Genomic DNA, 16,023 nt, shown 5'->3' on the forward strand with positions numbered 1-16,023 from the left:
AGGAGAGCGGCAGCCGGGGTTGGGACAAGCTGGTGGGTGCCGAGGCCGAGCCGAGGACGGGAGGGAAAAGCGGCTATCGGGGTCTTGAGGACCGCGGCAGCTGTGGCCGGACCGGGCACGGGTGGGGGGCTGCCGGGAGCGGCGGCTACCGGGGCGTCTGCCTGGCGAGGCCGGAACCGGTGCACAGGGCCTTCCCCGGAGCAGCCGGGGATGGCGGGCTCATCCCCGCGACAGCCACTCCTGGTGGGTCAGGGGCGTGTCCGGTTCCCCCCCGGGCACGCGTATGCCAGCCGGTGCCGTTGACAGGTGACGTCGGGGCAGCTGCGGGAGCGGGGCAACGCGCTTTTCCAAGCCGGGGACCACGCCTCCGCCCTCGCTGCCTACACAGAGGCGCTGAACCTCTGCGATGCCGAACCAGAGCGAGCCGTGCTGCACCGCAACCGGGCCGCCTGCTACCTGAAGCTGGTGAGAGCAGGGTGGGGCATCACCGCGGGGCCTGCCGGAGCCTGCCCGGCGTGTCGGGGTGGTGCTGCTGCTGGCTGCCCTGGCCCAGCCGCCTTTACCGGCTGCCTGAAGCTGTCAGTCCCAGCGCAGGGCCCTCTCTGGTGTTTTCTCTGCCTCCTTCTGGCGGCGCTGCACCCTGTCCTGCCTCCTGGCAGGCCCACTGCAGGCCTAGACTGTGCGTGTTTTTGGGGCTGTCTCCCAAGCACTTGCAGCATCTCTGATCTCCCACCATGGGACAAGAAACAACACAGGGAACCTCAGGGCCTTAACTAGAGCAGGAGCACTTGCAAAGCTTTAGGTGCTCCTCAGGGACCCCATGAGTGTTGCATTCCGGGAAGGACACATATCCTGCTGGGCTGGTTGCTGTCCTGAGTGACTCTGTGCCCATCCCCAATGCTCACAGCTGTTTTCCCACTTTGGAGCAGCAGATGTTGCTGCTGCCTGCCACGGGCTGGGCAGAGCGAGGCCTCAGAGTCAGCACATTGAGCATTTCCCTCTTGTTGGCTCCCTGCAGGAGGACTACACTAAGGCAGAGGCTGATGCATCCAAAGGTAGTGTCAGTGGTGGCTGGCAGGGGAGCAGGCTCTGTGCTGCCTGCCTGGGCAGAGCGGAGCAGTCCAGGGACCTGCTGCTTGCCCGCAGCCATTGAAGTCAGCGGCCGGGACGTGAAGGCTCTGTTCCGCCGCAGCCAGGCGCTGCAGCAGCTGGGCCGCCTGGACCAGGCCGTCAGTGACCTGCAGCGCTGTGTCAGCCTGGAACCCAAGAACAAAGCCTTCCAGGAGGCCCTGCGTGCTCTGGGGAGCAGCATGCACGAGAAAGTGAGCTGGGGGCAGTGTGTGGGACTGCTCTGAAACGCCATGGCTGGTGTGGTGGGCCCCAAGCAGTGAGGACTAAGCTGCTCTTTTTGCTCTGCCTCAGATGAAGACCATGTCCTGCACGGACTCAAAGGTGGAGCAGATGTTCCAGATCCTGCTGGATCCTCAAGAAAAGGATGCAGATAAGAAGCAAAAGGTCTGAGCAATGGGGTGGGGGAAGAACGGTGGTCCCAGGTGGTGCTGCTGGTTGAAGGGTACTGCCCAGGTGAGGCCAGGCCTCCCACCAGCAGAATATGCTCCCTGGAGACTGGGGGCAAAGGAAGGCCCCTGTGTCTGTGCTGGCTGCCCAGCCAGCTCCTGCTGGGAAGATTCCCTGCCACAGAGGGCTGCATTCTGGAGAGGGAATGACCCAGACTTTCCTTTCCAAGGCTGCACAGAACCTGATCGTGCTGGCACGAGAGGAGGCCGGGGCAGAGAAGATCTTCCAGAGCGATGGTGCGCAGCTGCTGATGCAGCTGCTGGATACTGCCCAGCCTGACCTGATGCTGGCAGCTCTGCGCACGCTGGTGGGGCTGTGCTCTGGGCACCGCTCACGGGTAGGTCCCAGCATCACTCAGCTCCCATGCCAGGGCCTGGCCCTGGGAAGCTGCCACCAGAGGAGGGTAAGGAAGCTGATGAAGGGTCTGGAGAATAGGCTGGTGAGGAGCATCTGAGGGACCTGGGGTTGTTTAGTCTGGAGAAAAGGAGGCTGAGGGGAGATCTTCTGGCTCTCTACAACTCCCTGAAATGAATTTGGAGTTAGGTCGGGGTTGGTGTCTTCTCCTAAGGAGCAAGGGACAGGACAAGAAGAAATAGCCTCAAGTTGCCCCAGGAGAGGTTTAGGTTGGACATGTATTCTTAGGAGGAACAACTTCTTCCTCTTGAGGGTTGTCAAGGCCAGTCCCAGGCTGCCCAGAACAGTGATGGAGTCCCCATCCCTTGATGGGGTTTTAAAGGTGTGGAGATGTGCTGAGTGATGTGGTTTGGTGGTGGCCTGGCGATGCTGAGGTAACAGTTGGACTCCAAGAGCTTAAAGTCTTTTCCCACCCAGACAATTTTGTGATTCTGTGATAAGATGCTGGGAAGCGTCTGAGGTCTCCATCAGACATCGTGCTTGTACCTGCAGACTGCAGCTATCCTGGCCAAGGTGGGGGCGCCTTGTCTCGCAGCAGTGTTGGGTGTGGAGCATGAGCAGGTTTCTCTGGCTGCCTGCAACTTGCTGCATGTGATGTTCGAGTCCCTCAAGGAGGGACTGCAGAAGGACTTCCGTGGCAAGGAGGATGCAGTGGTGCTGGGTGAGTGCCTGTGGTCCTAGCTGGCTGGCCTGGGGTGGGGAGGGGCCCTGGGGAGGTACTGAGCTGTGGTGGGCTCTTCTCCCACTGCCCACCATGTCACTGCTCCCTGCCAGAGCCCCTGGTCCAGGAAAGTTGAGATGGGAACTTAGGGCGATGGCAGCATCTCCTGCCAGCCTTACCACAGTGGGATGAGGCCTGTGCCCAGGGTGCTGACTGCTGCACACTGTCTCTTCCTGAAAGATTCCTCCAAGGACCTGAGACTGCTGATCAAGCACCTCCTGGAGCTGCTGGCGCTGGAAGGAGCCTCTGCACATGGCCGTGACAACGCCCTCAACCTGCTTATCAAGGTGGTGCCTAGAAAATCACCAAAGGAGACTGACAACAGCTTGAGCCTCTGGGTGATTGACCAGGGTGAGCACAAGCAGCCTACAGCATCCCTTAATTATGCCTGCACGCCTGGTTTTGCTTCTCACTGGGGTTTCTCACCTCCTGTTGTAGGCCTGAAGAAGATCCTGGAGGTGGGAAGCTCTGTGAGCGGCACTCCTGGCAGCCTGCCTGTGACAAAGAACAGCCGGATGAATGCCTCAGTTCTGCTGAGCAAGCTTTATGATGACCTGAAATATGATGCTGAGAGGGAGAACTTCCACCACTTGTGTGAGGACTACGTGAGGTAAGCCTGGATGCCCCTGGGCTGGAGAGCTGGATCGGCCTTGTAGAGCCAGCAGTCTGCTGGGGAGGCAGCAGCAGCCACACCCCCAGGAATTTTTGCTTCTGGTGATGAAAAGAGATTGAAAGAGCTCCAGAGACTTGCTGTGGTGGGGTTCAGCAGGTAGGGGGTTGTGTGTGGCCAGAGGTAGAGGGTGAGATCAGCCTCCTCACTCCTGATGACTTCCCTACAGGAGCTGGTTTGAGGGGCATGAGCTGGCCGGGAAGCTGCGGGCCATCCAGACGGCATCGTGCCTGCTGCAGGGCCCTGCAGAGGCTGGGAACAGGGTGCTGGAGCTGAGTGGGATCATGGAGAGCGTGCTGTCCCTCTGTGCCTCTGTCTCTGAGGGCCACCAGCTGGTGGCAGTGGAGGCGCTGATCCACGCTGCCGACAAGGCCAAGCGTGCCTCCTTCATCACTACCAACGGCGTTAACCTGCTGAAGGAGATCTACAAGCACAGCGAGAGGGACAGCATCCGCATTCGCGCGCTCGTGGTGAGCACACCGGGGCGGCACCAGCCTACGGGTGGTGGCCCTGAGGCCCACAGGTCCCCAGTGCTGTCCCCTCCCTGCAGGGGAGCTCTCAGAGGCACCTGGAGCTGACCATCCCCATTCCCACATCACAGGGGCTCTGCAAGCTGGGCTCTGCTGGAGGCACCGACTTCAGCATGAAGCAGTTTGCTGAGGGCTCCACGATGAAGTTGGCCAAGCAGTGCCGCAAGTGAGTGGTGCCAGGGCAAAGGGGGCAGCAGGGTGGGATGTTCCCTAGCCTGGGCTCACAGGACCCTCTGACAGGTGGCTGTGCAACGAGACCATCGATGCGGGCACGCGGCGCTGGGCTGTGGAGGGCCTGGCCTACCTTACCTTTGACGCAGACGTCAAGGAGGAGTTTGTAGAGGACAAGGCGGCGATGCAGGCCATGTTCCAGCTGGCCAGGGTGCGTGGTGGCTGTTGCAGTGGGGCCCTGGGCGCTGGGGAAAGCTGCCAGAGGAGGCTGTGGGTGTGGTGGTGCTGGGTGGGCCTGAGCCGTCGGCTGTTCTCTCCACCGTGGGTGTGATGGGTTGTCGCTGCAGTCAGAGGACAGTAGTGTGCTCTACGCTGTCGCTTCCACGCTGGTGAACTGCACCAACAGCTATGACCACGAGGAGCCGGACCCCCAGATGGTGGAGCTGGCCAAGTATGCCAAGCAGCACATCCCAGAGCAGCACCCCAAGGTGAGCAGGACACAGCTGGCAGGGAGGCTGTGGGTGGGCAGAGCTGGGATCCTGAGCTGGAGACAGAGTGTCCTTGGGACCTTGAGGAGCAGGTGGCAGCAGGTCGGTGGTACTGAGCTGATGTCTTCTCGAGCAGGACAAGCCAGGCTTTGTGAAGCGCCGGGTGCAGAAGCTGCTGGGGGCTGGCGTGGTGTCGGCGCTGTCCTGCATGGTGAAGAGTGAGAACCTGGCACTCACCAACTCCTGCCGGGAGCTGATCTCCAGGTACGACTGTGCCAGGGGCTGCCCGGGAGGGGGCTGGTTCTGGGATTATGGTCTGTGCCTGTGGTGGATGTGAGCTGCCAGGAGATGGAGGGGGACAGCGGGAGTCAGGTGGAGCCTGGGCCTGCTACACCTGTCTGGGTGGGTGCTGTTGGAACACACTGCACCAGATTCCTGACTCCAGTTGCTTCTGCTTTTGTCCCCAGGGTGTTCCTGGCACTGGTGGCAGAGGCAGAGGACCGGGGTGGTGTGGTTGCGCAGGGAGGAGGCAAGGTGAGGGGGCAGGCCCCACTGTGGGGCTCTGGGAACGGTGGGGGTGCCTGTGATTCAGCTCCATCAGTCATGGGCTGTGGGGAAACTGGGGCTGCTGTGACCTGTTTGCTGTCTCCAGGCTCTCATCCCACTGTCCCTGGAGGGCACTGAGGTGGGGCAGACCAAGGCAGCTCAGGCCCTGGCAAAGATCACCATTACCTCCAACCCAGAGATGGCCTTCCCTGGAGAGCGGGTGAGGGGTCCCCACTGTGGGCAGCGTGGGTTTGCCCGTCCCTGTGGAGCAACATGGGGCAGGCCCCTGATGTTACCCACAAAGGCTCAGGCCTGGCTGTGGCAACAGCTCTGCCTCTTGGCTGGGCCTGGGACTCCCTCCCCCTCACTTAACGTTTGAGCCCTGTGCTGCTCTCTCTCCACAGATCTATGAGGTGGTCCGGCCCCTGGTGAGCCTCCTGCACCTGCAGCGCACAGGCCTGGAGAACTTCGAGGGGCTGATGGCATTGACCAACTTGGCTGGCATCAGCGAGAGGCTGCGGTAAGGGCAGTGGGGCTGGCATAGCACTGGACAGGCTAGGGGTGGAGCCTGGCCCGGGTGGGCTGCCCTGGGCCAGAACTCTCACACTTGCCGCACCGCAGGCAGAAGATCCTGAAGGAGAAGGCTGTGCCCATGATTGAGGGGTACATGTTTGAGGAGCATGAGCTGATCCGGCTGGCTGCAACTGAATGCATGTGCAACATGGCCATGAGCAAGGAGGTGAGGGGTGGGCTGGGCGGCTGCTAAGGGCTTCTGGCTCCCCTGCACCCCCCTGACACATTCTCACCCTCCTCCTCTGCAGGTGCAGGAGCTGTTCCTGGCTGAGAGCAGTGACCGACTGAAGCTGATGGTGCTGTACAGTGGGGAGGAGGATGAGAGGCTGCGGCGGGCAGCCTCAGGGACCCTGGCCATGCTGACCTCCCTGCACCCTCCAATCTGCAAGCGCATCCCCCAAGTGGTGAGTGCCATGGGGCACCCCTGCCTAGCACTCTCTGGGACAACACCCAGTGTCCCACGTCCCCTCTCCTGGTGTCCTGGTGCTGGCCCAATTTGCTGGGGCAACCTGTGCTACCTGTGAGCTGGGGGTGCAGGGCAGCACTGAGGGCAGCCCTGCTTCCCCCCAGACAGTGCACTGGCTGGAGATCCTGCAGGCCCTCCTGCTGAGCCCCAGCACTGAGCTGCAGCAGCGTGGGGCTGTGGTGGTGATGAACATGGTGGTGGCTGACCGGGAAGTGGCTGAGCAGCTGATGGCCAGTGAGATGCTGGAGATCCTCTTGGTGCTGGCCAAGGACCAGGACAAGCCACGTGTGGCCCAGGCAGCTCAGGAGAGCCTGGCCCAGGCTGTGTCCTACGGCCTCATAAAACCCAACCCGGACCAGGAGTGAGTGGGCTGGGTGGGCTGCCTACACCTGCTGCCCCGGGCTGGGGCTCACTGGCTGCTCTGGGCCGGCCATGCCCCGGGCCGGTCCCGGCCACCCGTAGGGGCTGGCACACGCTGCTACTGCCTTGGGGCTGGGGCTGCCTGCCCAGCGCCCCAGGGCGAGGGGAGGAGGGGGCTCGCCACTGCCTCGCCACCGTCTGCCTTAACCGGGAGGGCCGGCCTGGGGGCCCAGTACGGCGGCGGGTCCGCCCGGTGCCACTGCACTAAAAGCTGCTCTTGGACCACGGCCCGGACTCTGCTCATGTGTCTTTCGCGCCTTCCCCTACCCCCTCTGCGTTCCTTCCGTCTCGCTTTTGGCTCCTCCCGGCGCGTTCAGCCCCTGCGGGTGTCCGGCTCCTCCCGCCCGGCCCGCCCCTTCCCTTCCCGCCCCGCCATGGCGGCCCCGTGCCGCCGCCACTGGGTCGTGTTCGGATTCAGCATCGAGGAGGCGGCGGGGGAACCGGGCCTGGGCCCGGAGCCGCGGCGGCTGGAGCCGGGCCCCGGGGGGATCCGCCGCGTTTGGCCCGCCTGGAGCTACGTGGTCGTGGAGACCGGTGAGCGCCCACCGGCCCTTAGCTGCCCGCTTCCCCATGCCGCTGTCCCTTCGCTCTGGCCCGGCCGTCCTCTCCCCTGAAGCCGAACCACTGCGATGGGTACCCTTGTGTCCCCGGGCTCCCCCGGGACGTGTGTCTGTGGCCCTGCGGAGCAGGCTGTCCCCGTGCACTCCGGAGCTTCCGGTACCCCGTGATGGTCCTGTCTGTCTCCGCCCTCCGCTGGCTGTTCCCACGTCCCCATCCCTGTCCCCTGGGGTTGTCCCCGGCTGTCCTTTGTCATCCTTTAGTGTTTAGCTCCTCGAGGTGTCCCCCTGTCCCCTGGATGCTTCTCCTCTCCTGCCCGGGATGTCCCCGTTCCCCAGGGATGCTCTGTCCTCCCCCGGCGGTTCCGATGTCCCCGCACCTCCGCCCAGTGCCTGTCCCCCCAGGCTACCTCTGTCCCCCCCCGGCGGTTCCGATGTCCCCGCAGCTCCGTCCGGTGCCTGTCCCCCCGGGCTACCTCTGTTCCCCGAGCGCCGCTTCCACTCTCGCCCCGGTGTCTGACTCCCGTTGCGGCAGGCGCGGGGCTGGAGGTGCGGGGCGCGGGGCTGCGGCGACCGCTGCCGGGATGGACCGAGGCGCTGTCCTCCGAGACCCATCTGGTGCTGCGGGGCCCGGCGGCGGCCCGGGCCTGGCCGCGGGCGGCGGCTCTGCGGGGGGTGACGGAGCCACCGGCCTGGAGCCGGGACCTGCCGCCGGAGACCCAGGCACCAGGATCTGCTCCCTCGCCGCTGCCGCTGCTGCCCGGAGGCTTCGCCGCGCCGCGGCCGCCGTTCTTCACCCCGCTGCCCGGGGCGGTGCAGGCCCGGCAACTCGTCCTGGGCCACGAACACGTCCTGATGCTGGGAGAAGCCGGGGAGGTCTACGCCTGGGGGGGCGGCAGGTGAGCTCCGGGGTACCGGGGATGCCCCACGGGAAGGATGCAAGGGGCAGCATAGTGGGTACAAGAGGTACGGAGAGGATGCAGGGGGGATTTGGGGTTGCAGAAGAAGGGTGGCAGCAGGGAGGGCTGGAAGGAGGTTTACTGGGGGGCTATGAGGGGAGGTGGAAGAGGGATGCAGTGGGGGATTAAGGTTGTGGGGTTGCTTGAAGCTGGGAAGGTATTGCAGGGACTGATCCTGAGGGTGCTGGGGAGGTGCAGAGAGAATCAAGAGAGGGTACAGAAAGGACACCAGGGAGAATGTAGGGGATTCAGGTGAGAGGATGGCAATGGGAGGGGCTCCCTTGGGGTCTGAGCCCCTTCATTAGCTCGAGGCAAAGACAAACTCCTTGAAGCCTCTGTAGTGTTGATCAGTCAACAGGGTGAGATAATAAAGTGATCACAGGAGCAGTTAACTGACCAGTGAGTACACTGCTCCTTACCTCCTAATCCTGCTGTTCCTCACAGCAATTAGTGTGCTACAATAATGAGTTAATGCAATTAACTCACCTCAATTGCATACAGCTGCTGTAATGCCAGCCCTTTCCCTTTCTCCTTCCCTCCGGCACTACCCAGGCTCAGGGTGCAGCTCTGGCCCTCCTGACCTCCCTGCACTGCTTGGTGTCAGCAATTGAGGTGTGGAGGGGCTGTGGGGACTCGAGGAAGGGCTGTGGGGTGCAGCAGGGACATAAGTCTGAGGCACAAGCCCATTCCTCCTCACCCTCCTGCATGGCTTGGCATTAAGGTGTCAGTCCATGAGTCTGGGCTCAGCTCTCTCAGTTGTTGTTGGTCTCCATGGGGTGGGATGGGATTACAGGTGCCTCTCTATTCGCTGCCTATGAAAGACAGACCCACCAAAGATGGTCAGCAGAGCCACATGGCCTTGCTCATCAGCCACCATTGGTATTTTTGGTTGGCTCAGGAGTGGTTTGTGCCCCATCCTCTGCTTGTTGCTGGCTGGGCTCTTGGCCAGCTGGTCCCAAGAGCAACCATACAGCTCAGTGTAAATCAGCAGTTGCAGAGTTCACAGATGCTTCATTATTGGGCACAAACTGGAACATCAGAACTTCCGTCCAAAGACGAGGAGGAACTTCTTTAATTGAAGGGTGATGGAGCCCTGGAGCAGGCTGCTCAGAGAGGTACTGGAGTCAACATCTCTGGTGACATTCCAAACCAACCTCGACATGCTCTTGTGTGACCTCTAGGGGACCCTGCTGTGGTCAGGGGTGGATTGAACTCCATGATCTCCAGAGGTCCCTTCCAAAGCCTACCACTCTGTGATTCTGTGATCTCATCCTTCTTGCTGTCCTGCCAGAGGAAGGGCTCTGCTGCCTGTGTGCACGCTTTAGGGTTAGGTGTTGGGGATAAACCAAGAGCCACGGTTAAGCTTTGTTTTTTGACAAGACTCCTCTGCCAGCTCCCTCTGCCACATGCCAGCTCCTGGCACAGCAACAGCAGCTGGTGGTCAGGGGCTGGCCCCACTCCAGCTTCTGCAGCCCCTCTGTTACTGCAGCTTGCGGAAAGCTCTTCCCAGTGCTGTTGTGTCACCAGAGGTTTCCACCACCTGTCCCCAGACACTGATGATTCCCCAGGGCTCTTCTGCTCTGTGACGCTAAGCTGTTTTACATTTCCAGACCCTTCCAGTTCTTTCTGCCTTTGACCCAGCTGTGGCAGTTAAAGCCCCTGGTGCTATCTGTGTCTCCTCACAGGCATGGGCAGCTTGGCCATGGCACCCTGGAGTCGGAGCAGCAGCCACGACTGGTGGAGGCGTTGGGTGGTGTGCCCATGACAGCAGTGGCAGCTGGGGGGTGGCATTCGGCCAGCATCAGTGGTGAGAGGCTGTGCTGGGTGCAGGGGGGCTCCAGCAGGAACTGTCCTCTGTGACCCTGGTCGCAGGAGAGCCCAGTGCCACAGTGCTGTGCCACGCATGGCTGGTGCCAGTCCCCTGGAGCACACAGACACTGCCACTGCTGGGGAGGTTTAGGGCTGAGCTCTGCTCTGCAGCCCCCCCTGATGCTCTGCCCCCCACAGAGGCAGGAGATCTCTACATGTGGGGCTGGAACGAGTCTGGCCAGCTGGCACTGCCCTGCAAAGCACTGGCGGAAGAGCAGGCACAGGCCAAGGACACAGGTGCAGGTGAGGGTGCTGCTGCTGCTGCTGGGGCTTCCAGCCTGGTGGGGCCTGGTCTCTTCCAGCAGCTGAGAGCTGGCTCTCCCCAGGGCACGCTGAGGTGGCACCGTGCCAGGAGCAGCCGGGGGCCGAGGCTGCCTTCATCTCCATCCAGGCCTTCCCGGCCCTGCTGGATCTGCCCCAGCAGCTGGAGGTCAGCAGGGTCAGCTGTGGGTCCCGGCACACAGCTGCTGTCACACGTGAGTCCCTGCCAGGGGCACAGGCACCAGCCTGGCCCTGGGTGCTGCCTGGCAACAGGAGGGGGCCACCTGAGGCGGGGCAGAGGCTGGCACCAGTCTGGGTGCAGGCTGAGGTGTGCTGTCTGGTTTGCAGGAGGGGGTGAGCTCTACACCTGGGGCTGGGGTAAGTGATGCCAACCCTCCAGGAGCAGCTTTTGTCTTCTGCTTCCTACTGCTGGCTGCTGGGATTTGCGTGATGCACTGCAGGACTCAGGGCACAGCCCTGCCAGAGGCTCCTGGCTGGAGCTGCTTGTACCAGGGGCTGTTGCAGAGGCCCCAGCCCCTGTGGTGTCTGCAGGCAAATACGGGCAGCTGGGACATGGGGACAAGGCCAGCTCTGACCAGCCACGCCCTGTCAAGTACCTGGCAGCTGAGGGGCTGCGGGTGGAGGAGGTCGTGTGCGGGCCCTGGACAACCTACGTCTGTGTGCTGGAGCCATGAGGAGGACATGGGCAGGCTCTGCTCCTGCCCCCCTGCTGCCAGGACCCTGGCCTCTCTCTGCTCCCAGGGATGGGCAGGCAGCCTCCCAGGACGATCTGGTGTGGTTTAGGCCCCCCACAGTGAACAGGGCTCACAGCCTGGAGCTGGGCTGTGGCCCTACACGTGCTAAGGACAGGAGAGAGCCAGGCTGGGAACAGTGATTGCAACCTTTATTAAAATTATTTTTCTAAAACATTATTTTCTACAACATCTATTTTATATAAAACAGCTCTTGCTTGCCCTACCTGAAGTGCCCTACTGCTCAAGCCCCCAGTTCCCCCCAGGGATCCCCAGTCCTGCAGCTGGTGTGGGGGCCTCTCACCACCATGCCCAGCCTGCAGCCAGGGCCTGCTCCAGCCCCTCCATATTCTTGGAGTGAGTGGCCCAGCAGGTGGAAATCAGTGCTCTAGGACTGATCTAAGCTACACACCAAGAGCCACATAATGCACACACCAGGAACTAAACCAAGACATCTGACAGGCAGCCAGTTTTAGTTCCCTGCTGCATCTCCACTTGCAGGCTTGAGGTTGCACTTGACAAGGCCCAGTTCTCACAAAACTCACACTCCACTGCCAGCTCCTCTGTTAACATTCCAAGGAGCTGACTTGAATCTGGAGCAGCAGCAGTTTGGCTCCTATCTAATTAAGGGTTTGTTACTGTGTGGAGCTCCCTGCCTTCGCCCCTGCCCTGTCCTTCACAGCCAGGTTGAACATCAGGCATTTGATGGTGCAAACCTCAGCAGAAGGGCACCAGGCCCATGGCCTGAAGGTACTCACAGGACTGAGGGAAACTACTAACAGGTTGCCCACTGAGGACTCACTCTTCAGCCTGCTGTGCCAAGACATGCAGCTCTCCAGCTACAGGGAGCTGTCTCCCTCCTCTCCCAAGGCTTTGTCTTCAAGCAGCAGCAGCAGATGGTGAATATCTTGGGCAGGGTTTTGTTTGGTTTCACTGGGGTGAGCACCAAGTATCCACCTGTCCCCATGTTTCATAAACTCCAGGGAGCTCTCCTGGAGGAACAGAAGATGGCTTTAGTGCTGCCTCTCTGCTCTGATCATTAATTCACAGAGGGCATCTGTACTCCCAAACACCCTCACTAAAGCAGCCTGGAACTTGAAAGGACTTCAGCTGGCCTCACACAGATTTATCTAGAACAAAGCCACTGCCAGCACCTTCCAGTCCATGTCAACACAGCCTTGCTGAGAGCAGCTCTCCCATCAACTGCTGAGGTTGGAAGAGGCCTCTGAGATCAGCAAGTCCAATCCCACCACTACTGCTAAGCCACCACCACTAAACCATGGCCCTCAGCACCACCTCCATGTGGCTTTTAAACACCTGCAGGGATGGTGACTCCAGCACCTCCCTGGGCAGCCTGTTCCAGTGCCTGAGAACCCTTTCTGGAAGAAATATTCCCTGGTGTCCAACCTGAACCTCCCTTGGCACGATTTCATCTGTACTTGAAACAGATGACATTGCCCATTCTGCCCCAAACCCCAGCAGACAGGACTGGGAAGGAACAGCAACTCCAGCACTGCCCATTCTGCCCCAGACCCCAGCAGACAGGACTGGGAAGGAACAGCAACTCCAGCACTGCCCATTCTGCCCCCAGACCCCAGCAGACAGGACTGGGAAGGAACAGCAACTCCAGCACTGCCCATTCTGCCCCAGACCCCAGCAGACAGGACTGGGAAGGAACAGCAACTCCAGCACTGCCCATTCTGCCCCAGACCCCAGCAGACAGGACTGGGAAGGAACAGCAACTCCAGCACTGCCCATTCTGCCCCAGACCCCAGCAGACAGGACTGGGAAGGAACAGCAACTCCAGCACTGCCCATTCTGCCCCAGACCCCAGCAGACAGGACTGGGAAGGAACAGCAACTCCAGCACTGCCCATTCTGCCCCAGACCCCAGCAGACAGGACTGGGAAGGAACAGCAACTCCAGCACTGCCCATTCTGCCCCAGACCCCAGCAGACAGGACTGGGAAGGAACAGCAACTCCAGCACTGCCCATTCTGCCCAGACCCAGCAGACAGGACTGGGAAGGAACAGCAACTCCAGCACTGCCCATTCTGCCCCAGACCCCAGCAGACAGGACTGGGAAGGAACAGCAACTCCAGCACTGCCCATTCTGCCCCAGACCCAGCAGACAGGACTGGGAAGGAACAGCAACTCCAGCACTGCCCATTCTGCCCCAGACCCCAGCAGACAGGACTGGGAAGGAACAGCAACTCCAGCACTGCCCATTCTGCCCCAGACCCCAGCAGACAGGACTGGGAAGGAACAGCAACTCCAGCACTGCCCATTCTGCCCCAGACCCCAGCAGACAGGACTGGGAAGGAACAGCAACTCCAGCACTGCCCATTCTGCCCCCAAACCAGAAGACACAACTGAGAAGTGACAGAATCTTCAGCCTTTAGGTTCCCAGCTGAACCCAAGTGCTCTCTCTCAAAGGGCTGCCCCATGCCAGAGCTGTGTCCTGGAGGACAACCAGCCCAGTGCCCAGCACTGAATTGCCCAAGAGCAGAGAGATGAACATTCCTTGGCAGGAGGCCTGTCCTCTGGGGAACTTGTGTTCAGGGTAGCACTGGGAGGGGATTTGTTACTGGTGAAGATGCTAATTTTAAACCTGGGGAAGTCGGAAGCTTCCCAACAGTTCCTTTGAGTTCACTACCTGAACATCTTCCAAAATAAACTCCAGAGCCTGAAGAGATAAAACACAGCCCACGAGGTGGAAGACCAACCTCATGCAGTAAACACTTTGTGCCTCTGCTTTACATCATTTCTCTCCTGCAGGGACTCACCCAAACACAGCACCTAGGTGCAAACACAGCTCCTAGAGCTGAAGCAGCTACCTCCCAGGCCCTTCAGTGTTTCTACAGCACACCACAGCAGCTCTCTCTGCTGGGCTGGTCCTTCTCTCCAGGAGCAGCCCCAGCACTAAAGCCCTCATCTCTGGGGAGAAGCAGCTGTGTTCCTACTGCATGTGGGAAATGTTTGGGTCCTTCATTAGTGCAGTCAGAGAAAGCTGCTTCAGGATGAGTCTTGGAGAGAGCAGGCAGCCCTTCAGAGCCCAGGCTCCTGGACTCTACTGCAGCAGCAAAGTCTCACCTTCAAAGGAAGGAGGAGAAGCCTCCTAGGGACAGAGTCCAAGCTACACAGCCATCAGCCACCTGCACACAGCCATGTGCTGACCACTCCACAAGTGGCTGTGGCTGCTGTACACAGAGGCAGCTTCACTCACTGCCTGCTGCAGTGTGGCACCTACAGACATACAGGCTGTGGCTGCTGGTAGATGTAAGCAGGGAAATGGACAGCCTGTGATGCCCCAAAATGGAACTCTGCTTTATTTGAAGAGAAGGTGAACTATTTCCACACTATTTATAACAGGAAAACCACCCTAGGCTCCAAGGACACCCATGCTGGTGTTTTTCAGAGATTCTGGCAACACTCAGTGGCCTAAATAACAAACCCAACAAGTCCTCAGCCAGCAGGGAACAAAACTACTTCAGAAAGCTTCACACTTCTGACCACCTCATCAAATTGTCTACCAGAATACTTCAGCAGCTTGATCTGAAACCAAAAGGTCTTTGCCAGTTGACCCCTTACAGTCCCCAAGCTCTTGTATGTTCCCTGGCACCACTTTGCTCACAGTCCATATGGACATGGAGCAAACCAAGGTTTCCACCACTCATCCCCCTGGGCTTGCTTTGGGACAACTGCACATCAGCAGGAGAAAAGCAGCTTTTAAGGCAGGTCTGCTTTCAGAAGCACCAGAAGGGAACACCCTCACAGTTGAATGCCAATTCCACACAGACACAGTAAACTCCAGTTTCAAATAATGCCTTAAGTAAACAAATCTTAAGTGATCTGGAACTGCACACTGAGGCTGCTGCACTTTCCAGCTGTGGCTGTGGGGTGTGAAGAAGGAGGATCACAGTGGAAAAGCCACACTGCTACACGGCAGAGTGTCTGATCCAGAGCAGAAGCACAAACAGAGCACTGCTTTCAACAACCCAACCAAACGTCTCACCAGACTCAAAAGTGAGAATCTGAAAGGCTACAGAGATCGAGGGGAAAGCAGCCAGCCACAGCAAAGTGCCCAGAAGCCCGGCAGGCAGCTGGGAAGGTGCAGGAGGATCCATCGGGGATCAGGAAACGCCTCTTGAGGGGAGAAAATCGTCTGTCTGTCTGTCTGTCTGTCCCTGCCCTTGCAGGCCCAACGCAGCAGGGACAAACCTCGGGCAGAAGCGGCCGCCCCGAGCGGGGATTAAGGGGCAGGGGGCACAGGCAGCCTCATTTTCCACTTGGCATTCGGACTCGGCACCTGTCACCGCCGCTGCCCTTTCGGAGCGCCAGCACCCGACACCCATTGCCACACAGGCGGAGCCGCAGACACCCGCCCGGGCCTCCCCGCCGCGGCCGGGCGAATCCCTCCGGCCCGACGAGCCTGATCGCCCCGGCGGGAGGCTTTCCCTCCCCGCCGCGGGGCCTCCCCTGCCCTGCCCTGCCCTGCCGCGGGCCCGCGGCCCTGCACACGCGGCCCCACATGGCAGCGGCCCGGCCCGGGCCCGATCCGCTCCTCGCCGCCCCCTGGCCGCGACCAGCCCGTGCGGCCAGCCCCGTGTCCGCGCCCCCCGGCGAGGGCCCGCCCGGCCGCACCTTCACGTCGTCCTCCTCATCCTCGCCGGCCCAGCGGTCCACGGCCACTGCCGGCACCAGCCGCTTCGCCACCGGCTCCACCACCTCGAAGCTGTCGGCGTCTGCAGGGGAGAGGAGAGCGAGTGAGGGCGAGCGGAGAGGGCTGGGGGGGGCGAGAGGGTTGCGGCCGCCACCACCTACCCCACGAATCCGCCGCCTCCGCCGCCATTTTCCCGCCGAGTCGCGGCCGCCGGCGCTGGCTGCGGGCACGGTGAGAGGCAGCGGCGCCAGAGCGGCCGCAGCAGCGTCGAGCGCGGGACACGCCGGGACGGCGGCGGACTGACGGCCCCGCCCGCGGGGCTCCCCCAGCGCCCCGCCCAGGGCGGGGCAGGGCCAGGGCGGGCGGCGGAGGGAGGGACGGGGCTTG

At 61.1% G+C, this 16,023-nt stretch overlaps 2 protein-coding genes across 2 annotated transcripts; both read left to right on the forward strand.

Moving 5' to 3' along the window:
* Nucleotides 1–364: 364 nt before the first annotated feature.
* UNC45A (unc-45 myosin chaperone A) lies at nucleotides 365–6,577 on the forward strand. Its single transcript, XM_054388362.1, has 19 exons — nucleotides 365–465; nucleotides 1,019–1,055; nucleotides 1,147–1,322; nucleotides 1,423–1,515; nucleotides 1,748–1,915; nucleotides 2,485–2,653; nucleotides 2,894–3,064; nucleotides 3,152–3,323; nucleotides 3,553–3,853; nucleotides 3,985–4,079; nucleotides 4,154–4,295; nucleotides 4,432–4,572; nucleotides 4,709–4,836; nucleotides 5,040–5,106; nucleotides 5,225–5,338; nucleotides 5,523–5,638; nucleotides 5,740–5,857; nucleotides 5,940–6,095; nucleotides 6,262–6,577. Exons 3-19 carry the CDS (start codon nucleotides 1,311–1,313, stop codon nucleotides 6,520–6,522), a joined length of 2,424 nt encoding a protein of 807 aa, XP_054244337.1. The 5' UTR covers nucleotides 365–465; nucleotides 1,019–1,055; nucleotides 1,147–1,310; the 3' UTR covers nucleotides 6,523–6,577.
* A 374-nt stretch (nucleotides 6,578–6,951) lies between these two features.
* On the forward strand, nucleotides 6,952–10,924 carry RCCD1 (RCC1 domain containing 1). Its single transcript, XM_054387988.1, has 7 exons — nucleotides 6,952–7,111; nucleotides 7,670–8,033; nucleotides 9,779–9,900; nucleotides 10,101–10,231; nucleotides 10,315–10,438; nucleotides 10,572–10,601; nucleotides 10,776–10,924. Exons 1-7 carry the CDS (start codon nucleotides 6,952–6,954, stop codon nucleotides 10,916–10,918), a joined length of 1,074 nt encoding a protein of 357 aa, XP_054243963.1. The 3' UTR covers nucleotides 10,919–10,924.
* Nucleotides 10,925–16,023: the final 5,099 nt, after the last annotated feature.

This window comes from Indicator indicator, chromosome 16 (assembly GCF_027791375.1).
Source record: "Indicator indicator isolate 239-I01 chromosome 16, UM_Iind_1.1, whole genome shotgun sequence".
Taxonomy (NCBI): Eukaryota; Metazoa; Chordata; class Aves; order Piciformes; family Indicatoridae; genus Indicator; species Indicator indicator.